General features: G+C 30.5%; 1 protein-coding gene and 1 long non-coding RNA gene across 2 annotated transcripts in view; one reads left to right on the top strand and one right to left on the bottom strand.

The window, feature by feature from the left end:
* The first annotated feature begins 8,154 nt into the window (after positions 1-8,154).
* Positions 8,155-24,439, top strand: LOC119606293 (farnesol dehydrogenase). The gene is made up of 5 exons (XM_037959737.1): positions 8,155-8,406; positions 8,704-8,869; positions 10,077-10,200; positions 18,485-18,620; positions 24,027-24,439. The coding sequence occupies exons 1-5, from the start codon at positions 8,272-8,274 to the stop codon at positions 24,213-24,215; spliced, it is 750 nt and encodes a 249-aa protein (XP_037815665.1). The 5' UTR covers positions 8,155-8,271; the 3' UTR covers positions 24,216-24,439.
* The window catches only part of LOC119606296, a 28,166-nt gene continuing 12,310 nt past the window's right edge, over positions 10,504-26,359 (bottom strand). Inside the window, exon 3 of the long non-coding RNA XR_005231639.1 lies at positions 10,504-10,780. This is a non-coding gene — a long non-coding RNA (uncharacterized LOC119606296). The remainder of the gene's footprint in view (positions 10,781-26,359) is intronic.

The raw sequence follows: 26,359 nt of genomic DNA, 5'->3' as shown, positions 1-26,359 counted from the left end.
TAAAATATTCTTAAGTATGAATTTATAGAAAATACACATTAAGTTTTTATTCATCTAGTTTCGGTAATAAAAATTCACTATTAATATGCACACTATTTAGAGAAATTTTAAATATTTATAGAAAATCTTCTTATCAATGTATTATTTATATTTAAACAGTTTGAAACAAACAAAAATATATTTACTTGTCACAATCTTTATCAACAGTGTATTAAAAATGTCCAAGCAATTTGTGGGAGAATATATGTATGTAGAAAAAAGAGTTTGTTATTATCATTCATTCTATTCATTACAATCCATTCATTCATCTCTGGTCGATTATTATTCATGAGTTTTTAAAGTTTTGTTTAAAAAATGTTTCCAAAAATCATTCGTTAGTATTCTCTAATTCCCTTTGGTATTAAGCAACTACACACAAATATAAATTTATATAATCTTACAAACAAATAAGAGGTAAGAAAGTAGAGTTGGCCAAGGTAGATTCGAAAGGATACTATAGTTGTGTCTACAAAGTATCATGGAGAAATTAAACAGATTAAAATCCTGACTAGAGGTTAGACTATAGTCCAGAGTCTGGACTCCAGATGATAGTTTAGCCTATGAAGTTAAATGCAGACAGACTATAGCTCAGACTAGACACCAGACTATAATTCAGACTAGAGTCCAGTTAACCATATTGTTTACACCATAGTAGACTATAGACTAGACTATAGACTAGACTATAGACTAGACTATAGACTAGACTATAGACTAGACTATAGACTAGACTATAGACTAGACTATAGACTAGACTATAGACTAGACTATAGACTAGACTATAGACTAGACTATAGACTAGACTATAGACTAGACTATAGACTAGACTATAGACTTGACTATAGACTAGACTATAGACTAGACTATAGACTAGACTATAGACTAGACTATAGACTAGACTATAGACTTGACTATAGACTAGACTATAGACTAGACTATAGACTAGACTAGACTAGATATAGAATACTATAGACTAGATATAGACTAGACTATAGACTAGACTATAGACTAGACTATAGACTAGACTATAGACTAGACTATAGACTAGACTATGACTAGACTATAGACTAGACTATAGACTAGACTATAGACTAGACTATAGACTAGACTATAGACTAGACTATATAGACTAGACTATAGACTAGACTATAGACTAGACTATAGACTAGACTATAGACTAGACTATAGACTAGACTATAGACTAGACTATAGACTAGACTATAGACTAGACTATAGACTAGACTATAGACTAGACTATAGACTAGACTATAGACTAGACTATAGACTAGACTATAGACTAGACTATAGACTAGACTATAGACTAGACTATAGACTAGACTATAGACTAGACTATAGACTAGACTATAGACTAGACTATAGACTAGACTAGACTATAGACTAGACTATAGACTAGACTATAGACTAGACTATAGACTAGACTATAGACTAGACTATAGACTAGACTATAGACTAGACTATAGACTAGACTATAGACTAGACTATAGACTAGACTATAGACTAGACTATAGACTAGACTATAGACTAGACTATAGACTAGACTATAGACTAGACTATAGACTAGACTATAGACTAGACTATAGACTAGACTATAGACTAGACTATAGACTAGACTATAGACTAGACTATAGACTAGACTATAGACTAGACTATAGACTAAACTATAGACTAAACTATAGACTAGACTATAGACTAGACTATCGACTAGACTATAGAATAGACTGTAGACTAGACTTGTCTATAGACTTGACTATAGACAACTATGTTGCCTATAGCAGTGGAAAAAGTCCACATAGTCTTGTCTATAAACTTGACTATAGACAACTATGTTGTCCATTTTCTCCTTCTTTAACTTGGCTTGTTTATTATTCTTTTATTTACTTTTGTTTATATTATTTTGTTAAGTGTATGTATGTGTTTTGTGGGCAAATTGTAGAGAAAGAAAGACTATAGACTAGACTATAGACTAGACTATAGACTAGACTATAGACTAGACTATAGACTAGACTATAGACTAGACTATAGACTAGACTATAGAATAGACTGTAGACTAGACTTGTCTATAGACTTGACTATAGACAACTATGTTGCCTATAGCAGTGGAAAAAGTCCACATAGTCTTGTCTATAAACTTGACTATAGACAACTATGTTGACTGTAGCAGAGGAAATAGTCCAGACTATAATTTGTACTATTACCCGGACTATAGTTTAAACGAAAGTTTATTTTCGGGTTAGCTTCACAAACTCCAGCACCAGCATTGTATATATTCCACATTGCTGTAGCTAGCTACTTGACTATAGACTAGACTAGACTATAGACTAGACTATAGACTAGACTATAGACTAGACTATAGACTAGACTATAGACTAGACTATAGACTAGACTATAGACTAGACTATAGACTAGACTATAGACTAGACTATAGACTAGACTATAACTAGACTATAGACTAGACTATAGACTAGACTATAGACTAGACTATAGACTAGACTATAGACTAGACTATAGACTAGACTATAGACTAGACTATAGACTAGACTATAGACTAGACTATAGACTAGACTATAGACTAGACTATAGACTAGACTATAGACTAGACTATAGACTAGACTATAGACTAGACTATAGACTAGACTATAGACTAGACTATAGACTAGACTATAGACTAGACTATAGACTAGACTATAGACTAGACTATAGACTAGACTATAGACTAGACTATAGACTAGACTATAGACTAGACTATAGACTAGACTATAGACTAGACTATAGACTAGACTATAGACTAGACTATAGACTAGACTATAGACTAGACTATAGACTAGACTATAGACTAGACTATAGACTAGACTATAGACTAGACTATAGACTAGACTATAGACTAGACTATAGACTAGACTATAGACTAGACTATAGACTAGACTATAGACTAGACTATAGACTAGACTATAGACTAGACTATAGACTAGACTATAGACTAGACTATAGACTAGACTATAGACTAGACTATAGACTAGACTATAGACTAGACTATAGACTAGACTATAGACTAGACTATAGACTAGATTATAGACTAGATATAGACTAGACTATAGACTAGACTATAGACTAGACTATAGACTATAGACTAGACTATAGACTAGACTATAGACTAGACTATGATAGATAGACTAGACTATAGACTAGACTATAGACTAGACTATAGACTAGACTATAGACTAGACTATAGACTAGACTATAGACTAGACTATAGGCCTAGACTATAGACTAGACTATAGACTAGACTATAGACTAGACTATAGACTAGACTATAGACTAGACTATAGACTAGACTATAGACCTAGACTATAGACTAGACTATAGACTAGACTATAGACTAGGACTATAGACTAGACTATAGACTAGACTATAGACTAGACTATAGACTAGACTATAGACCTATAGGCTATACTATAGGCTAGACAATAGAATATACTATAGACTAGACTTGTCTATAGACTAGACTTGTCTATAGACTATAGACAACTATGTTGACTATAGCAGAGGAAATAGTCCAGACTAATATATGTACTACTACCCGGACTATAGTTTAAACGAAAGTTTAAAGAAAGTTAAACGGGTTAGCTTCACAAACTCCAGCACCAGCATTGTATGTCTTCCACATGGCTGTAGCTCCCACAAAAGTTACAAAAATACACAAAGTTTATTTTCTACTTAGAATTTTAGTCATACTATGAATACAGCTTTTTGTATGACAGTTGTAAAATTTCAATTTGTTTGGTGCAAAAAAAAAAAAGAACACCGAAAATATGTTTTCACTCAAAATTGGAAAAAAGTGAAAAAAGTATGCAGTTTTGCATTCTTCTTTACTTTAATCAATTCTAATGCAAAGTTGTAGATAGAAAAGGGACGAATGAATAAAATCACCCACATAAGTATATAAATCTAAAATGTATGTATTTCGTTTGCTGTAAAACATTACATTAGAAATTCTCAAGATGTTTTACTTGTGAATAATCATAAAGATGGAAATTTTGATGGTTTTTTACACGTTCTCAGCGCTATGACAGTGTTGTTGCCTTTTGATGAAAAGAAAAACATTAGTGGGAGAAAAAAAACGCAAAGAAGAAATCATTGAGTTGATTTTCTTTATAACTACTTAAGTTTATGAATGTGAAAATATTTACTCAAAAAACCAAGTATCTAATCCACCAGGACATTGAGCAGATTTTGTTAAGTACATTTTAAAATGTTGACTATAAACTGAGAAGGAATAAAAAAAATAAACATTTCTTCTTTTGTAAGAAGTAAAAAAAAAATCATGACTTTGTTCAATATTTTTATTCTTTTCTTTTTGACAAAACAGATTTTCTAGTAAAAGAGATAAAATTTTATTACAAAAACAAAATTTGCTGAAAGCTTATTAGTATTTTAAAAAGGATTTTGATTTATGTTAAGGATTAGATACTGAAGACTGTTGCTAATGTTATGACATTTGTATGAATAAGGGGATTCAATTCTTTATAATATTTTTGATAATAAACTGATCTTCTTAGATTATTATATCATATTAGGAAGTCCTTAATTAGCCCTCTTAATTGTTACTTGTATAGCAATTTTTCCTTAAACACTCTACTGGTCATTACCCTCTTGCATAAGCAAAGTATCACTTTATTTTCCAGTGCATGTTAATTCATAAAATACTTGTACTTTTATACATAACTATCAGTTATATTAATTTACTTTCTAGCCAAAAACCCTCTATACATAATTATTAACTTTATTATATTACAAATATTCAGTTGATATTGTTAATACACGTCTATATGTATTCTGACAGCAGCAGTTGGAGAAGAGTATTAAATTACCAACAGATGCAGAAACAACATGCAGTTGATGTTTCGGAATATCATTCATAATTGTAAATATATATATATATACATATATATTTATACATACATGAACAAACATATACACATATCATTAAAAACCATAATAAAGCCATAAAAGTTTGTTCAAGTAAATTTAAAAATAACAAAGTGTGAATTTTTACAATAATATACATATATAAATATGTATGTATTACGTATACAAACTAATAAAAACACACAAATATTTAAAAATAATATGCAAGACTCCTTTTTTATCGCAAAATGAGTTTTCCGTGAAAAAATTTAAGAAAGTGTGGAGCTCTTGTTTAAGTAAATTTTAGCATTTAATCCCTTTATTTTACATGGAAATATACATATTTGGAATATCCCATATATCCAATATAACCCATATATTGTTAATTATTTTTTTTTTTTTTTTTCATTTCACACTCTTTTTTCCCCTGATTGCGCACATTGTTGCTCTTTTTGTTGTATATACACACAAACAAATACTAATCTACATACATAGTATATGTATACATTTAAACCGTATGGGAGGAGGATTAGTTTTAGTATTTTTAGGTTTCACAATTGCATACAAAACTACGCCGGAATGAAAACGAGAACGAGTATGAGTATTGAAATGGTTAGGTAACCAACTAAGCAGATTAATGTTTAATCAACCAGTGGTCAAATGGTTTATTATGAAACGCGAATTGCAGCAATAGAGCAGCAACAATATAAATAAAACAGCACAAACGCCGGCAAAAAATTGAAACTAATAATTGAAAACTAATAAAAATCCAAAAGCGATTTATAGAAAAATATAAAAAACATTAATTTAAATGGGCGCTGGAACACATACAACCCGTCATGGGGCCGAATAGACAGACAGAAAACATAGAAATTTTGTACAGACACAAAAACCCATAACACACATTATCTACGTATTTGTTCACGCAATCAATTATGTTCTAAATGATTTCTTTTTTTTTTATTTAAATGCAAACCACACACTTTTGCACTCAAACTGGTACAAATTTTATCGACATAATTTATACACACTTTGTTGGAAAAAAAATTTAAAAAAGTAAAAACTTCAACTCTAATGTGGTACATAGTTGTAGATTTGTATGTTTCTGATATTATTATGCAAATTCTTTGCAAATTGCAATTAATTAAAAACGATTAGTGAGTGGATTGAAATGGTTGCATTAAACAAAGAATAGAGAAATAATGCCAGTATACCTAAATGGGTTTAAATGTAGTTATGTGGAATTTTAAGAAGTACCCTACATAAGGTATTTCAGAAACCAGAACAGAACTAGAACAGAACTAGAACAGAACTAGAACAGAACTAGAACTAGAACAGAACTAGAACAGAACTAGAACAGAACTAGAACAGAACTAGAACAGAACTAGAACAGAACTAGAACAGAACTAGAACAGAACTAGAACAGAACTAGAACAGAACTAGAACAGAACTAGAACAGAACTAGAACAGAACTAGAACAGAACTAGAACAGAACTAGAACAGAACTAGAACAGAACTAGAACAGAACTAGAACAGAACTAGAACAGAACTAGAACAGAACTAGAACAGAACTAGAACAGAACTAGAACAGAACTAAAACAGAACTAGAACAGAACTAGAACAGAACTAGAACAGAACTAGAACAGAACTAGAACAGAACTAGAACAGAACTAGAACAGAACTAGAACAGAACTAGAACAGAACTAGAACAGAACTAGAACAGAACTAGAACAGAACTAGAACAGAACTAGAACAGAACTAGAACAGAACTAGAACAGAACTAGAACAGAACTAGAACAGAACTAGAACAAAACTTGAACAGAACTAGAACAGAACTAGAACAGAACTAGAACAGAACAAGAACAGAACTAGAACAGAACTAGAACAGAACTAGAACAGAACTAGAACAGAACTAGAACAGAACTAGAACAGAACTAGAACAGAACTAGAACAGAACTTGAACAGAACTAGAACAGAACTAGAACAGAACTAGAACAGAACTAGAACAGAACTAGAACAGAACTAGAACAGAACTAGAACAGAACTAGAACAGAACTAGAACAGAACTAGAACAGAACTAGAACAGAACTAGAACAGAACTAGAACAGAACTAGAACAGAACTAGAACAGAACTAGAACAGAACTAGAACAGAACTAGAACAGAACTAGAACAGAACTAGAACAGAACTAGAACAGAACTAGAACAGAACTAGAACAGAACTAGAACAGAACTAGAACAGAACTAGAACAGAACTAGAACAGAACTAGAACAGAACTAGAACAGAACTAGAACAGAACTAGAACAGAACTAGAACAGAACTAGAACAGAACTAGAACAGAACTAGAACAGAACTAGAACAGAACTAGAACAGAACTAGAACAGAACTAGAACAGAACTAGAACAGAACTAGAACAGAACTAGAACAGAACTAGAACAGAACTAGAACTAGAACAGAACTAGAACTAGAACAGAACTAGAACAGAACTAGAACAGAACTAGAACTAGAACAGAACTAAAATTGAAATGAAACTAGAACAGAACTAAAATTGAAATGAAACTAGAACAGAACTAAAATTGAAATGAAACTTTTCCAAGTCGTTAAGCGAAATTAATAATTTAATTAAAAATAATTTTAAACTAAAACAACTTTGATGTTTCCAATTAAAACCCCAACTAATTGTTATAAATTTCCTACCTATAGTGCGCAAAAACTTTATTCCAATTGAAAAGAGATTTGCGAAAATCCCCCACTGAAACCCGTTCGTTACCCACTTAAATACTCCCACAAACATCGATAATAAATAACCAAGGGGGTGAAAGACTAGAGAACAGAGAAGAGTAAGTTAAAATGAATCAATGAACAAAAACAGTTATAAATGAAATACTGCGGTTTTGTCATGACAAAAGTGACACGATAAAAAATTAAATTGCAAAATTGCCAGCTCACACATACTAACAAACAAATTCAAACTCATACATTTAAACACATTGTTTGCAATTAAATACTTTTTTTATACTTTTACACACAAATTAAAGGAAATTTAATACTACTATTATCTTTTTATATGGAGATACTTATAATTGTATGAGTTTAAATTTTTATTGAGAGTAAAAATGTAAGCAAGTACTCACATTTTTAATTTGTGATCAAAGATCACAGATTTCGAATTTATATTACATTGCTACTTTAACTGTACTGTGTGTAGTTTTCAACGGGTTGTCAAAGCAAGTAATTGTCATTTATCAATTAACGGTCGCAATTTTGCTATTTAAATATTTGTGTTAAAAGTGGTCAGACAGCAAAGAGTATGTCTGAATTTTGGCAAACGAAAGTGGCTGTTATAACAGGAGCTTCAAGTGGAATTGGAGCTAAAATTGCTATAAAATTGGCAAATGCTGGTGTAATTGTTATTGGTTTGGCGCGTCGCACAAACTTGATAGATGTAAGTTGAAATGGGAATGGAGATGTTCTAAAATGATAAAAAGGTTCAAAGGATATAAAGTAATTAATAGAAAATTTAAGATGACCCAAATAAGGATATCAAATGTTAAATCGGCTCTAGGACCTGAATAACTGTTAAATTATAATGCATATTTATATGACATTAAAAGATATCACCTGATTCTTTCAAAAATCTGCATAAAGAAAATAGCGAAGTGATAAATTTCCATGAAAAATGGATTCTTAATTTGTGAACACATTTTGAATAAATTTCTAAATAATATTTTATTACACTCAGGATCTCAACAAAGACATTGAAGGTGATGGTAAAATTGTCTCTCACCATTGTGACTTGAGTGAAGAAGACAGTATTTTGGAAGCATTTAATATGATACGCACTACTTATGGGACAATTAGCATATTGATTTGTAATGCCGGCATAATTAGAGCCAATTTTTTAACTGGTATGTAAAAAAAGATTTTTTTAAACAGTCCATGACTTATCAATTATCCCATGACATACTTATTATCCTGGGCATATTGCTTAGAATGAAAGAAGAACTAAATTTGAATTATAATTGAACAAGAATTGAGCAAGAATTCAACTAGAATTAAACTAGAACTGAACTGAACTAGAACTAGAACTGAACTAGAACTGAACTAGAACTGAACTAGAACTGAACTAGAACTGAACTAGAACTGAACTAGAACTGAACTAGAACTGAACTAGAACTGAACTAGAACTGAACTAGAACTGAACTAGAACTGAACTAGAACTGAACTAGAACTGAACTAGAACTGAACTAGAACTAGAACTGAACTAGAACTGAACTAGAACTGAACTAGAACTGAACTAGAACTGAACTAGAACTGAACTAGAACTGAACTAGAACTGAACTAGAACTGAACTAGAACTGAACTAGAACTGAACTAGAACTGAACTAGAACTGAACTAGAACTGAACTAGAACTGAACTAGAACTGAACTAGAACTGAACTAGAACTGAACTAGAACTGAACTAGAACTGAACTAGAACTGAACTAGAACTGAACTAGAACTGAACTAGAACTGAACTAGAACTGAACTAGAACTGAACTAGAACTGAACTAGAACTGAACTAGAACTGAACTAGAACTGAACTAGAACTGAACTAGAACTGAACTAGAACTGAACTAGAACTGAACTAGAACTGAACTAGAACTGAACTAGAACTGAACTAGAACTGAACTAGAACTGAACTAGAACTGAACTAGAACTGAACTAGAACTGAACTAGAACTGAACTAGAACTGAACTAGAACTGAACTAGAACTGAACTAGAACTGAACTAGAACTGAACTAGAACTGAACTAGAACTGAACTAGAACTGAACTAACTAGAACTGAACTAGAACTGAACTAGAACTGAACTAGAACTGAACTAGAACTGAACTAGAACTGAACTAGAACTGAACTAGAACTGAACTAGAACTGAACTAGAACTGAACTAGAACTGAACTAGAACTGAACTAGAACTGAACTAGAACTGAACTAGAACTGAACTAGAACTGAACTTGAACTGAACTAGAACTGAACTAGAACTGAAGTAGAACTGAACTAGAACTGAACTAGAACTAAACTAGAACTGAACTATAACAGAATATAATATTTTTTTATTTTGTGAACATTTTAAGAATCAACATCGAAGGAGCTAAAGGATTTATATGATCTTAATGTTTACGCAACAACCATCTGTTTGCGTGAGGGTTTAAAACTAATGGCAACCGCCACGAAGGGCCATATAATCGTAATGAACAGGTATGTTTTTGAATATTTAAAAAATAAATTATTTTTATTTTGTGTTAATGAACATTTTTAAATAAGCATGTTTAAACATAAGCCTTCTAGTGTGTTCAAAAATTTAATATACTTAAACATGAAAAAACTGTTGAATGTAACAGCACTTTTTTGATCCCTCCTAATTTACACAGCATAAATGTGCTGAAAATTTAATATTTTTATGCTTATGTTTATTTCATTTGAAATTTATACCGTGACAATTAACTAAAGGAACAATATCTGCAGTATTTAAAAAGACAATAAGAATTAAAGCAGCTTTTTTCACAATTCCAATTGTTTAATTTTGTACAACCTGTTTTTTAAAACTCCGTTTCCGGTTATTTACTCATACTTACAAAAACAATTAAAATATTACATACATTGTTACGGGTGTGTGTCTGCATGTGTTGTTACATTCCATTTAACTGTATTTGCGTGACAACAAAATTGTCTTAAAGGAGGGAAGTAAGGGTTGAATGTAGAGTGAGGTCTTATGAGTTCATAATGGTTGCATTTACTGGTTGTGTTGAAAATACAATTTCTTCTGGCATGATGAAAACTGCAATGAATAATGAAAAGGAAATTTACCACCTTATTAACACATTAAGTGAACTTAAAAGCATTTTACGCACACTTACACAAACACATACACACAAATAAACATACATACATATGTATAACTGTATGTTTATATACTTAAATACATTTGCCAGAAGATGTTATAGTCGGACTATATTAAAAATCTTTTATGGATGTCCATAGGCGTTTGTGTTGAAAAAGTACATACATACATATTTATATTTATGTATGTGTGTATGAGTAAAGTGTTGATGTGTTGATTAAAACATTGACCAAAAAATATTATGGGTATTCAGGAGAATGTGGCATCTATTTAGTTCATCCCACAATGGAGTAGTTTAAAAAATTATTTTTAAACATTAACTGAATACCCCTTCTAAAATCTTGTTTATTTTATTAATACTTTTTTTCATACAACTTTATGACCAATCTTGTATTTAACACTGACACATGCACACATTAAACAGGTATGGAATTAAATCACACACATACACACCAATACACTTAAGCAATCATACAAATAAAATCTCAACCACAAAATTGTATGCCGGCGATTTATTTACTGACGTAAAATATCCTTTAAATGAAAATTAAAAGAAATAAGCACACATTTTAAGTAAAAGAAAATGATTTTACGAAAATGAACACGTCTGTTAAATACTACTTTATTACTCCTAATTAAAGTACAACTTAAGCTACTTTTCTTTTTAATGAAAATTAAAAAAAAAAAATAAAGGAAAAATTAACTGACCACAACAAGGATTTCATCAAACAAAAAAAAAAAAATTAAAATTCCAACTTAATAATGGTTTCAGGTAAAATAACTAAAAGGCAGTGTATGGAAAAGAAAAGAATAAAATCAGACAGTTTTTAAAAACCACCAATATGCGTACATTCATAGTGGTTGATAAAATTTGATTAAAATCATGGCATTGATGCTAATGGCCTCTACAAATGACACAGAAACTGTGGCAGACACAATAAAGCGACAGACAAACGGCCGCCAGAGCCAACAGACGGACAGCACTAAAATAGCTGTTGGGAGGCAAAAGGAATACAAATGCGTGGTATGTTTGTTCTAGTTAAATGATAATAACATTGATATTTGCCACAATGCACTTTACACACTACACCAGTTTAATCTTTTATATCTCTCGCAACTTGTAGCAAAGGGGGAGCCAACAGACACTGGCTCTTAAATATATTTTTGCCAAAATAAAAACTCACTCCCACAATTTGCCCAGTTTGGCAACAATATTACAAAAAAAAATAAAAACAAATTAGACTGTATAGTCGGGCATAGCCGGCCACATAATAACCTACATTAGTTATGAGTATATTTAAAATGTGATACATTTTGTAATAAATCATTTGTTTTGATGGAAAACTGATTTTCTGAAGAGCCTGTTTGAAAGGAAGCTAAGGGCGTTTAAGCCTTTTTTGAGGAAGACTTTACATGGGGGCTATGGGGTCAAATGACCCGCGTACATTACAAAAATCCGAAGTATTATTAAAGATTTTATAAAATTAAGTTTACGAGCTTCAAAGCCCTATTCAGGATTTAAATAATTTTCAATACGGTTCGTCTATGGGTCAAGAAAATGTGAAAATGCAAATTGAATTAAAAATTGCGACCTGCAGTTTGATTACAACGTTAACATGAACGGACAGCGTTACATACATCACCACAAACCCATAATGCACACCCCACTGTAGTACAATTTAATATTTGTAAAATGTGTAGAGGACTATAAAACGTTTTAATATGCCAGCCAATGTATACATATGTATGAATGCACAATTACATACAAATAACATTAAAATACACACTACAGTGACAAATATTACTCAGCAAACATTTGTAAACAAATCTTAAATCAAAGTTTAAAATCCCTCTTAAAACAGTTATTATATCAAGAAGTAAACAAAGTACATATATTTCGAACATTTTGTGTTTGTTGGGTTTATATTGGAGAGTAGTCTGTATACCTTTGCTGAAGTATGTTGGAGTGTTTGCATCCAAAAACTGTTGCACTTTTATGCAGTTATCGCAGTCAAAAAAAAAAAACAACAACAACAAGTAAATAAGACAAAATGCTAAAGTATGTGTTATTGTTGTTTGGTTTATGTTTAACTCATGTGATTGTCTCATGATTTTCAACGATATACAGTGGAGTAAAAAGTGTAATTAAAACAAATCGAAATAGTTTAAGAAAATCAAAATTTTAAAATATATGTTTCGGTAAACCTTTTCCAACAGCTTGGCTGAAGACTATTTTTGGGGTTTCACTATTTTCGACCTATAGTGAATTCCTTTTTTGTTAAAATTTGTGTTATCCATCTCATCTTAGAATAGCTTTTGGTGCGCAATTACGAATCTATAGTCCAAAACTTATACATAAATAGAAAAACAAATTTACGTTTGTTTTATTAAACAATTTTGAAACTACTGTGCGCCATAACTGTTGGAAGGATGTTTTTTTCCCAGTGTCTGTATGACTTACAAATTGCATTAATGGCGCCTGTTTATTTTGGTTTTTGTTTGCAACAACTTGAACACAATAACGAACACACTTCAATGTATAGTAGGGTGCTATGAAAAAGTTATTTAAAGAATTTTTAAAGTAACAAAAAAGCAAAAATGTTAAGGGAAATATACCGAACATGTACGTCCTTCTGTTAAAAGCACGTTTGAGTCCGAATAAGAGATTCTAGAGAGCGGAAGTTTTTATAAGAAGAGTTTAAACTTATCTAAAGCTTTATATACAAAAGTATATATTTTATGGATCCTTATTTGATTACAAGATAATCGAGCTAACGTTCTTCTGTTTCTTGAAAACACAATTGGTTCTGAATGAAGCTAGAGCGCTACGGTCTTCGAAATTATGGAAACAATTCAACAGTAATGAATTGCTTCGAAAATACCTCAAAACAGGAGTGCAAAAAGAAATATTTCAGTTCAGGTCAATTATGGACCGATCCACATAAAGTTTGATAAAGAGATTTTGGCTTCATTGAAACTTATGTGTGTCGAATTTCATCACTATACTCGTATTTTTAAGCCAGTAATGAGAGTTAATGTCATATTCTGAAGGAAACTTTATATGAGGGATATGGGTCAATTATAGACCGATCAACATAAAATTAGGTAGGGAGATTTTGGATCATATGAAACTTATGTGTGTTAAATTGTATCACTATACTCGTATTTTTAAGCCAGTAATGAGCGTTAAAATCATTTTCTTAAGGGAACCTTATATGGAGGGTAGTGTCAATTATGGACCGATCATATGAAACTTATTTATGTCGAATTTCTTCGCTATACTCGTACTTTTGAAACAGATATGCCCATTAAAGTTGTTTTGCGGGGGTCCACTTGTATGGGGGCTATCCGAAAACGTGAACCGATATTGCCCATTTTCAATACCAAACAAAACTTACCTTATACTTGTATTTTTAAGCCAGTAATGAGCGGTGAACAAATTTTTTGAAGGGGACCTTATAGGGGGTAGGACTATGAACCGATCCACATAAAACTTTATATAGAGATTTTGGCTACATTGAAACTTATGTGAACCGTGAACCGATATTGCCCAAACAAACCTTACCTATAGAGAATATTTGTGGAAAATTTCAATCCTCTATCTCGTTCCCTTCAGACTCTATCGTGCTTTCAACAGACAGACAGACGAACGGACGTTCGTCTATATAGCGATGAAATTCGATCGTCTTAGAGTTTAATAAGGACCCGGAATATATAACGAAGTAAATTTTGAATTTTCCGGCATTTTTGCCAGAAACAAAAAAAATATTTCTTTGAATTGCTTTTTCAACGGATCCGACCGATTCGGAACAGTATTTCTTCAATATAAACTAGTCTACTATATAAACATATACACACATACATATTTAACTTACTTACACAACGAGTTTGACATGGCGTTACAAAACCTGTACTTTAAATAGTATTTTGCAAGCCTTTCCTCGTTGATGTCGTTAAATTTAGTACCAACAAACACTTGATTGTTATTTTAACAGTATAGTATATACGAATGTGTATGTATGTATGTGTGTGTGTGTGTGTGTGACATTCGAGGTAGAGCTGGTGTGACTTTTGCTTGGTTGTTGCAACAAAACCCCAAATGCATTTGTTTGAATTTAAGTGTAGATTTTAACAGAAAATCTCTTTGGAAAATGAAATATTATGGGGCAAAAGGTTATATAGCACTAGAATATGTGTGTAAGTGTGAATGTATGGATATTATTTTATTTTGGCATATGTGAGCATTAAATACAAATAAAACGCAGAATAACTCAATTATTAAACACAATTAAGTATTTACGAGATATAATGCATAATGTCATTTCATGCATGCATACATCAATACACCAGAGCACAAACACAGAAATGAACAAACAAATTACTCCTACATACTTATACATTTCCAAAGATATACATATAAATGTATTAATGTAATATGCAAGGCAATGTTGTTTGTGTATTTTAATGCAAACTGTATTAAACAAACACATTTATACTACAAACACCCCACCCCCTCCTTCTTTATGCCACTCATACTTTATCTTCTTTATTATACAGCCTTTTGTGGACTTTTTTTAATACATTTTATACGCACTATATATGAATGAATAGCAGTTATTTAATTTATTTTTAATGTGAAATTGTATAAAAATTTAATTTAAATTTTTTGTTTAATTTTTTTTTTATTAATAATCCAAAAAAACATGCACACATACTCTTATCAAAAAATCATTTGCATAGAAATTATTAATAAACAAAAACAAACAAAAAGAGTGGAGTTAAAAAAAAAATAAAAAAAACCATCCGACAACAAAGACTCTGATGTACTCGTAAAAATTGTTGGTTCATCGGTGCGTATGAGTGTTATTAATTTGAACTTATCTTTAGATCTATTGTACAGCGAACAACAACGTTCCAGCTGTATTGTAATATTATGAGCAACATTATTGTTATTGTTAAACTTAATTACTGTTGAAGGCAAACAATTTTCAATATCTCGATGCTAATTAATAATTTTACAGTGGTTCTCAAGGGGAGGGAGGTTTGTTGAAGTGAAGAAAATATTTTATGAAAAAAAGGAAAAACTTAAAAATTTTTAAATTTTCAATAGCTTAAACTTGATTAAGGTCAAAAAGTAATTTTATGAAAAAATTATTTTAAAAGTATCAGTTAAAGAACAAAAAAGTACCAAAACCTCATTCAATCACGACAAATTATGTTAAAATTCTAGTAAATTCTGCTTTTGTGAAAAGTACTATTTATTTGTACGAAAAGTACGTTTACAAAAACTATCAGATTATTTACCCGAATTTGGTCCTAAAAAGTGCTCGGAATCCGAATCCCACGAAGCACACCCTTTAGTGTAAATTTGTAAAATTTAATTAAAATTGGTTCAATGAGTTTGAATCATTTTTAAATTCTTATTATACGCCCTTTTGTTTTGTGGTACTTTTATACCCCTTATCGTCAAAACTTCCCAAAAGTACCAAACTCGTAAGGTACGATTGTGATATACATTTGACTTTTGTGTTCACAGGTTTAAAAGATAGATGAAGTCCAAAAAAGTAAAAAAGTACAGTTTTTACTTGTTTACTCCCAAAAAGAGTCGAATTTCGAAAAAGTACCAGAAGTACCAAAATACAGTTTTCATTTGTTTACTCCCAAAAAGAGCCCAATTTCGAAAAAGTACCAGATGATATTTTTACCGCCAATAGATTTGACATTCCAAAAATGTCTCCTAAGTGGATCTACATGATATCTACTTTGAGTTTTATATAATAATGGACTTTTAATAAGTTCATTATTTACGAACGATTAAAGATTATCGGCCGTAATGGTTGATTTTAAAAGGAAATGTAACTGAACTCAAATCGAGCTTCTTTTGATTGCTCCTTTGGATGAGCAATTTAAACATGTTTTATGTAAAAAGGGTTATATGGGGATAGTCAATTACTGACCCATCCAAATGACATTTGATGGAGATATTTTTCTTTTCATTAAACTAATTTAACCTTAAATTTTAATAACCAAAACAATTTCCACATAGTTTTATATATTTTTATAGTTAAGTTAAACTAAAGATATGTTTTCATATGAATAATTAAAAACTTTTTAAATGTCTCTCATAAATATCTTAATCTTTTTTTCCTTTTCAATAGTATTTCCGCATTTTTTTAACCAACAAATATTTAAACAAGTTATTGATTGACACAATTTATAGTTGAGCCAAAAAAAAAAGAAAATGCAGCAAGTTTTAATCACTTTTGATGGTTCAATTTCATTAAAATGTCATACAACTCTTGATATACACTTAATGCAAATACGCACACACACACATCTAGTTTGCACAATTTCCTGCAGTTCGGAGTGTCATTCAGATTTTTAGTCAATTGACTCGGCCAAAGGTTACAGTATAGAAAAAAGGTTCAGTATAGAACAAGTAAGAAAGTATAGTCGGGCGTGGCCGACCATGTGATTTATTTTTCATAATAAAACATTTATCTTCAATATTCCCTTGTTCCGATACATTTAAGCAATTTATGGATGAAAAACTAATTTTCTGAAAGAGGCTTTATATGAGGGCTAGGGGCAAATATGGACCAAACCCGATAAAATTTTGCGAATATATTTATATTTACATAATATTTTATTGTGGTGAATTTCATCGGGATATTTGTGTTTATAAGTTAATTTGGGACATTCAAGTAATTTTCTGAAGGGGACTTTGTATGGGAGCTAGGGTCAAATGGGGCCCGATCTTTTTGAAATTTGGCAGGGTCATCAAGACTTCTATAAAACTTAGTTGTCGATATATCTGTATATTTAACATAATTATGAGCTCAGAAGCCCTTTTCGGGGGGTTCTGTTCTATGGGGGCTAGGTGAAATAATGGACCGATTTTAACCATTTTCAATAGGCTTCGTCCTTGGGTCAAATAAAACGCGCGTGTCAAATTTCATCCAATTATCTTGAAAATTGCGACCTGTACCTTGCGCACAAGGTTTACATGGACAGCCAGCCAGACGGACGGACGGACGGACGGACATAACTTAATCGACTCAGAAAACGATTCTAAGTCGATTGGTATACTTTAAGGTGGGTCTACGACGAATATTTTTGTATGTTACAAACATCAGCACAAATCCAATATACCCTCCCCACTAAAGTGGTGTAGGGTATAAAAACGCTTTAAAGAAACTTCACTCTAGAGTATAGGATATTTGGAGATGATTCAAAAAAATATAAATTTCAACCATATATATTTCGAAAATACATAGTCTAAAATGTATGCTTTTACTCCTTTTAATATTACGGGGGTTTGTTAAATAAACAGATTGAAAATACATTGAACTATTTTATCATAGTCTCTTAACTTAAAAAGTATAAATGTAAGAGATTGTATGTTGATACTCATATTAATTCATACCCTTAAGTATAGTTATTTTTAACATTCGTTTATTTTAATTATATGAGGATACAAATACATATAAACATACATATGTACATACGTATACTTAATTTTTCTCTACTCATGTATTTAAAAACTCACACGCTTAAATACTTAAGTACTACTATTATTTATCATAGTATTTTTTATCTTTCTTTTTATTTTACGCCAAAAAAAATTAAACTACACTTTAGCATTTTGGGCCATCGTATACCAGACGTACCCGTGCCTCTGTTCAGTGTTTATCCAGCAACAAAACATGCAATTACCGGACTGTGTCAAACAGTGCGTCAGGAAATACATTTTCTCAAATTAAATATAAAATTAACAGTAAGTAAATATTTATATTGATTCGTGTAAAATAACCACGCAACATCGATTGTAAGTAAAATGTTAAGGAGATCAACTGGAGTTGATTGTAATCCAAAAGAAAACAAGGGACAATCAATGTAGGAATATACCATCCTATGCATTACATGTGTGGTTTTCGTTAAAAGTTTATGGGTAAATGTAAAAGATAAGTCGCTGCATTATTAAGGAAATCTTTAATTGTAAGAGGAATGTTTACGGTTTCCAGCAAGTAGGTGAATTGTTAATGACTTTAGTATTACAAAAATAGCGGTTTTTAGTTTAAGTAAAATTTTGTTTGATTTTTTTTTTTTTTTTTTGTCTGCACCCTAATAGCAAAAATTATTCATATTTTGTTCACACTTTGAACCTCCCTAATGTACAAGTAAAAATATGTATCTGTACGTATGAATGTGATTGAATAAGTCAATTTATAGTAAAACCATCAATAATCACGATTTTTACGATTGCAATACATTAAAGATAACACATCTATTCATTCATCCATCTATCCAACCATTCGTTCTCATAGTTTTATAGAGTGTTGTAGCAACATTGTCTTTTTGTGGTTTTGTGTTTATTTGTTTAAAAAAAAAAGAGAAATCACAATTGCGTGGCAAAGTTGTTCGTTTATTGTTAACATTTAAATACTCACGATATAAAATGTGGTTCGAATAGTTTTGTCCTTATGTTTGAATTTCAATCAAGTCTTTAAATAAAAAAAAACTTAAACTGAATTATCAGTATAAACAATCAAACCCAACAACCCTCCCCTTCACTATCACCACAGCCCAAAGTTCATCTAGTTTATTTCATTTTATTTTTATCCGCCAATGTCATCATCATCGTCCTCTTCTCATCAACAGCAGTGTTTTCCACTTCATAATCTGGCCAACAAAATATCACACATGTAAAAATGTAAAACGGAACAATCAAAAAGACTTTTTTGTTGTATGGACATACAATATTATTTGTTGTATTGTTTTTCTGTTTTACTTTTTCATTTGATGATTTTTTTTTGTAGTTTTCCTTTTTTTTGTTTTTATGTTGTTGACATATCCACCAACATCGACCATTCAACAGCAGAAACGAAAAGATAAAATTGTGAAAAAAGGATATTTATATGTAAAAACCCAATAGAGAGAATGGAAGTTCAAAAAATATAAAACTAAATGTTAAGTTCCATGAATGAAATGCTCGTAACGTAAAGCCAGTCAAACGCATTTACAAATATAGACAATGCCAGGCTATACAATCAACAGTTGTGGTGATAGAAATAGCAGTAGGATCTAGCCTATTAGGGTTTAGTCTATAGTCAAGCCTATTAGGGTTTAGTCTATAGTCTAGCCTATTAGGGTTAGTCTTAGTCTAGCCTAGTCTAGTCTATAGTCTAGTCTATAGTCTAGTCTATAGTCTAGTCTATAGTCTAGTCTATAGTCTAGTCTATAGTCTAGTCTATAGTCTAGTCTATAGTCTAGTCTATAGTCTAGTCTATAGTCTAGTCTATAGTCTAGTCTATAGTAGTCTAGTAGTCTATAGTCCCTAAGTCTATAGTCTAGTCTATAGTCTAGTCTATAGTCCTAGTCTATAGTCTAGTCTATAGTCTAGTCTATAGTCTAGTCTATAGTCTAGTCTATAGTCTAGTCTATAGTCTAGTCTATGTCTAGTCTATAGTCTAGTCTATAGTCTAGTCTATAGTCTAGTCTATAGTCTAGTCTATAGTCTAGTCTATAGTCTAGTCTATAGTCTAGTCTATAGTCTAGTCTATAGTCTAGTCTATAGTCTAGTCTATAGTCTAGTCTATAGTCTAGTCTATAGTCTAGTCTATAGTCTAGTCTATAGTCTAGTCTATAGTCTAGTCTATAGTCTAGTCTATAGTCTAGTCTATAGTCTAGTCTATAGTCTATAGTCTAGTCTATAGTCTAGTCTATAGTCTAGTCTATAGTCTAGTCTATAGTCTAGTCTAGTCTAGTCTATAGTCTAGTCTATAGTCTAGTCTATAGTCTAGTCTATAGTCTAGTCTATAGTCTAGTCTATAGTCTAGTCTATAGTCTAGTCTATAGTCTAGTCTATAGTCTAGTCTATAGTCTAGTCTATAGTCTAGTCTATAGTCTAGTCTATAGTCTAGTCTATAGTCTAGTCTATAGTCTAGTCTATAGTCTAGTCTATAGTCTAGTCTATAGTCTAGTCTATAGTCTAGTCTATAGTCTAGTCTATAGTCTAGTCTATAGTCTAGTCTATAGTCTAGTCTATAGTCTAGTCTATAGTCTAGTCTATAGTCTATAGTCTAGTCTATAGTCTAGTCTATAGTCTAGTCTATAGTCTAGTCTATAGTCTAGTCTATAGTCTAGTCTATAGTCTAGTCTATAGTCTAGTCTATAGTCTAGTCTATAGTCTAGTCTATAGTCTAGTCTATAGTCTAGTCTATAGTCTAGTCTATAGTCTAGTCTATAGTCTAGTCTATAGTCTAGTCTATAGTCTAGTCTATAGTCTAGTCTATAGTCTAGTCTATAGTCTAGTCTATAGTCTAGTCTATAGTCTAGTCTATAGTCTAGTCTATAGTCTAGTCTATAGTCTAGTCTATAGTCTAGTCTATAGTCTAGTCTATAGTCTAGTCTATAGTCTAGTCTATAGTCTAGTCTATAGTCTAGTCTATAGTCTAGTCTATAGTCTAGTATATAGTCTAGTCTATAGTCTAGTCTATAGTCTAGTCTATAGTCTAGTCTATAGTCTAGTCTATAGTCTAGTCTATAGTCTAGTCTATAGTCTAGTCTATAGTCTAGTCTATAGTCTAGTCTATAGTCTAGTCTATAGTCTAGTCTATAGTCTAGTCTATAGTCTAGTCTATAGTCTAGTCTATAGTCTAGTCTATAGTCTAGTCTATAGTCTAGTCTATAGTCTAGTCTATAGTCTAGTCTATAGTCTAGTCTATAGTCTAGTCTATAGTCTAGTCTATAGTCTAGTCTATAGTCTAGTCTATAGTCTAGTCTATAGTCTAGTCTATAGTCTAGTCTATAGTCTAGTCTATAGTCTAGTGTATAGTCTAGTCTATAGTCTAGTCTATAGTCTAGTCTATAGTCTAGTCTATAGTCTAGTCTATAGTCTAGTCTATAGTCTAGTCTATAGTCTAGTGTAGTATATAGTCTAATATATAGTCTAACCTATAGTATATACATTATTTTGCATACAATTGTTTTGCATTAAAATTTCATAGTTATTTTGCTTTTATGCGAACAGATCCTTTTTAAATCCGTGTAATTGTATACATATATACAAATATTTCTGTATTGGTGCATGAGTTGAAGTTGTTTTCTTTTTTTTTAACATCCACATCAGAAACGGCTGTATTCTGTTGCCGTTTGATGCTTTTCAACGCTTGATAATCATAAAAATGTAAATTCACACACATAACAGCTCTCAACAACAACAACAACAGCAGTAGCAACAGCAACAACTATTGGGTTATGAAATGAAAAATGAAAATTTTTAGTGGAGGGCATTTTGGTTTCAACTAAAAGACTGGACATTCACAATTTGGATAGAATTGCTCACTGCTCCTACTCTGGCTTTAGTAGTTCAACTGTTGTGTCTATGTATGTATGTGTGTGCGTGTATAAGTAGTGAGTGCCTGCGGGTAATTAAATGGGAAACAAGTAAAAAATTGCTTGTTGCTTTTACTCTCTCTAGGACACTCAACATCAAAATTACTACATACATATGTACATTAGGGTGGTAACCAAAATTGGCCCCTATCACTATGTGGCAGTGTTTTAATAACGAAAACCTTTTTCACGGGACATTTTGGTGCAAAAACCTTCCCCTGCAAATCGATTTTCTAAAACCATTCACAAACTAATTTACATGAATTTTAAATAGTGTAATCTACAAGTTTGGGTAATAAATTTTGAAGAGGGATAAAACGCAGTCCCTATTCTTGTTTTTTCTCGGTGCAAATGTCGTGGACCAAACAATGACACTTGTTTAAATACAAAATTTCCGATTGTGTACTAAAAAAATTTAAATTTTCTCTACAGTAAATATCGAAACGGGAAAAAGTGATATACATTTTCGACGTACTTTTCTATACTCTATGTGTAATGGATAGGGCCGATTTGAAGTTTTCATAAAATTAATAGAAGTTATTACCCTAATGTACATACATATTTATACACTAGTATTTAAGAATATTTGTATGTAAATGACTATGGTGTAAATGTGTTCATAAGTGTGTAATAGTTAAAGCTATAGCCATCATCAACATCCTGATCATCATCATCATCATCATCTATGTATAAGTTTATCGTCATATTCAACGACTCGTCGTCGTCACACTACTATCATTACCACCATGAAACAAAATATATTGTAGTTCTTTTATATTCCGTAATTTGCAATTAAAATGTAATTTAACTGACGTTTATATTGGATTCATAAAAACATAAAAAATATAACACAACAACAACAACAACATGAGAGAAAAATCATGCACAACAACAGAAAAATGTTGTTGAACAAAACCAACAACAACTACAACAGGAAAAGGAACATACCATACTTAATATAGCACTAGCACTTTAATGGAATATTGAAAACTATGATTATTTAAGAATAACGCTGATAGTGACAAAATAAAGAGCTATTTATGAATGAATGTTACCATTAATAATATGCTAAAAACCAAGCAAACAATTAAGTGTTTTGTTAAGAATATCCCAGTGAAGAAAAATTTTAAAAGAAGTAGAAGTTCATAAATTGATTTAAAAACTAGCAATAGTGCTATTGTCGTTTATATCCTTCTTCATGATATATTTATTAAAAAAAATGTAAGTCCGACAATTATGAAAAATCAGTTTTTTGTTGTTTTTTTTTTAACTCACGATTTAAAAAACGATTAAGAACTATGCTAGACCTAGTAACTGTATTATAAACATATTATTATATTGAGTTATTATTTGTATATATAAAATAACATCTAATAACGAAATACCCTGTGCATTCCTTTACATACACACACTAATGTATGCTATCATAAATAGTAATTAAATGACGATGTATTCACATCATTGATTAATTAATGCTTTTATATATCATACACACACACACACTTTTTCACCTAGAATTCTCATTTGAAGTTCGTTCAACACTTCTTCTGTCGTTATAGTCATTCTTAATTGAATTTGTGAACGAAATTGAAAAATGTGAAACAAAGACAAAGAACAATATTATTTCTTACTTCGTGCTATTTAAACAGACAAATTTATTTCTAATTAACTTATAAGAGTTTTTTTTTTGCTGAGTTTAAAACCATCCAGATAATTTAAGTTATTTTTAAATTTATAGAACTCTTAAGGCATACAATATTTTCATTTAAATTTTTTTTTCATATAGAGCATTAATCCTGGCCTAGTTGATACCGATTTCCTAAGTGTTTTTTCTGAATCGGTGGCTGATTTGCCGAAATTAAGTGCTGAAGATGTTGCCCATGCTGTATATTATGCCTTGGAAACCCCTAATCATGTTCAGGTGGAGGATATAACATTGCAAGCTATGAGACGTCATGGCGTAGATAATGATTGATATACATATGTTATGAACAAAAGGAAAAGTTTTAACAACTTTATATATTATCATTAACTAATAGAAACATTCAATAACTAAGTAAATAACTTTAACAATTTTTAAATGAAATATTTTTATCAATTACAAATTTTATAAAATATAATTTTTAAGTATATCTTATTTTTTAAATACATAATAATAACTTTTATTCAACTTTGTCCAATTAGAATTGTTGTTTTGAATTTAATGTTCGTTTTATTTAAATTACTTCGAATTAGCAATTATGTTATTGTTCTACTCACCACTAGATGGCGTTTATAATATTTAGGAAAAGATGCCAGATCCTTTAAAATGAAATTTTACTCCAAATGATTAAATAAAAATTTATTGGTTATGTTTTAAATTTTTGAGATATTTAGGACAAATATGATGAGAATTTGTGTTCAGTGTTTTAAAGTTCCACTAAAAGACAAAGGTTATTTTTTTGTATTTTACAAATCAAAATAAGTATGTATTTAAAAGGTTTAAAATCAAATATCAACTGTTATGATTTTTAGATTAAAATCGATGAAATGTGCACGTATTTGTATTTTATGAAGAATAGATGCTTAACTATGTTGGCTGATGTTTTCTTGTTTAAGATTTTGTTTTTCTGCATTTCAATTTATATTTTTTTATTGTACAAAATTCGCTAATAAAGGATTACTATCCACTAAATATGGAAAAAGATTAGTAGATAATGGACTTTTTTTGCAATTCTTCATGAATAGCGTTGAAAAAAAAAAAATAAAAATTTAAAAAATTTCCGTCATGTACAAGTTCATACATTTTATGAACTTTTAATATTCTGAATGAAAATGGTTTGGGAAAAAAAGTCATGTTCGATTCATAAAATATATTACAAAATTCATTAAAGTTATGTATTATTTTTTTCTATGTATGTACATGCAGCGAAAACAGTGAAGTCATTTCATTTTGCGGCGAATTCATGAAATTTCTTATATATGTAGTTTGACAGTGTCGGTTTGAGAGAGATTTTTTTTATATGGAGTTTGACAACTTCGGGCAAAATTTCCATGGACAAAAAACAATCAGCTGTTGAAATGACCTCACCTTATTAGTTTCGCCATGATTGTAAAAACACGCTCAAGGCGAATTCAGATAAGGTGGTGTTATTCAATCAGCTGATTATTTTTTTCTTAATTCGCCTGGTTTATGTAGCTGTCAAAATTTGTTATTGTTTACATTTTTATATTTAAAAATTTCCGTTTAACGGAGAAAAACTTCGTTAATATTTTGAATTATTTATGTAAAAAATCTAAAAATACCAAGCATCTCATAAACAAATATCATTTTATTTAAATAATGGCATAGTTGGTATGTATACAAATATGTTATTTAAGAAAAATATTTTTTTTTTTCTATTAAATGTTAACATATTACACAATATAGTTTTATATTTTATATTAAAATTGTGTAGATAACGTGATTAACTAAAAAAATCTCTTCCGGAACACTTTATATAAAGAAACACATATGAAGAATTTAGCCGAACAGTGGCAGCTTACTTTTACATATGGCTCAATTTTGAAATCTATTAAACGTTAACAAATTAAACAATATTGTTTTATATATACACTATGTAGATAAAGAGATTAACTAAAAAAATCTGTTCCGGAACGCTTTATATAACAAAACCCATATGAAGTATTTATCCGTCCGGCGGCTGCTACATTACGGCCAAATATTGAAAATTACTCCGCCGGAGTAGAATTATCCATTCGCAAGAAATATTCATTCATTCGTAATATAATATTTTCATGAATATGAACTTTTTTATGTTTATTTTTCACAAAAAATTAAGTTTTACTTAACTTCAGACACTCAATTAAAAATTTTGCAAATTAATCTGCCGGAATAGAATTTTTCGTTTGAAACAAACATTATTTAATTCAGAATATATTTTCCTCACAAATTTTAATATTTTTATCTTTATTTTTCAATAAAATATAAACATTTTACAAAAATTTTTCATCAAATGAATTCGCCGTACTTATGGTTTTTGACATCTACGTAAACCAAATGCAAAAACAAAATACATGTAAAATGTTGTTGTTGCAGAACTGCCACCACCTTATCTGAATTCGCCTTGAACACGCTCA

This window comes from Lucilia sericata, unplaced genomic scaffold (assembly GCF_015586225.1).
Source record: "Lucilia sericata isolate MDLA Ls3-8-SP2 unplaced genomic scaffold, ASM1558622v1 Contig000568F_arrow, whole genome shotgun sequence".
Classification (NCBI taxonomy): domain Eukaryota; kingdom Metazoa; phylum Arthropoda; class Insecta; order Diptera; family Calliphoridae; genus Lucilia; species Lucilia sericata.
This window is presented reverse-complemented; position numbering and strand designations above follow the sequence as displayed.

Excerpts from the sequence above, each read along its gene's own strand:
- LOC119606293 (XM_037959737.1), top strand. The coding sequence starts at position 8,272 with ATGTCTGAATTTTGGCAAACGAAAGTGGCTGTTATAACAGGAGCTTCA. Across the intron at positions 8,407-8,703 it reads GTCGCACAAACTTGATAGAT|GATCTCAACAAAGACATTGA; the intron begins GTAAGTTGAAAT and ends TATTACACTCAG. Across the intron at positions 18,621-24,026 it reads AATTAAATATAAAATTAACA|AGCATTAATCCTGGCCTAGT; the intron begins GTAAGTAAATAT and ends TTTTTCATATAG.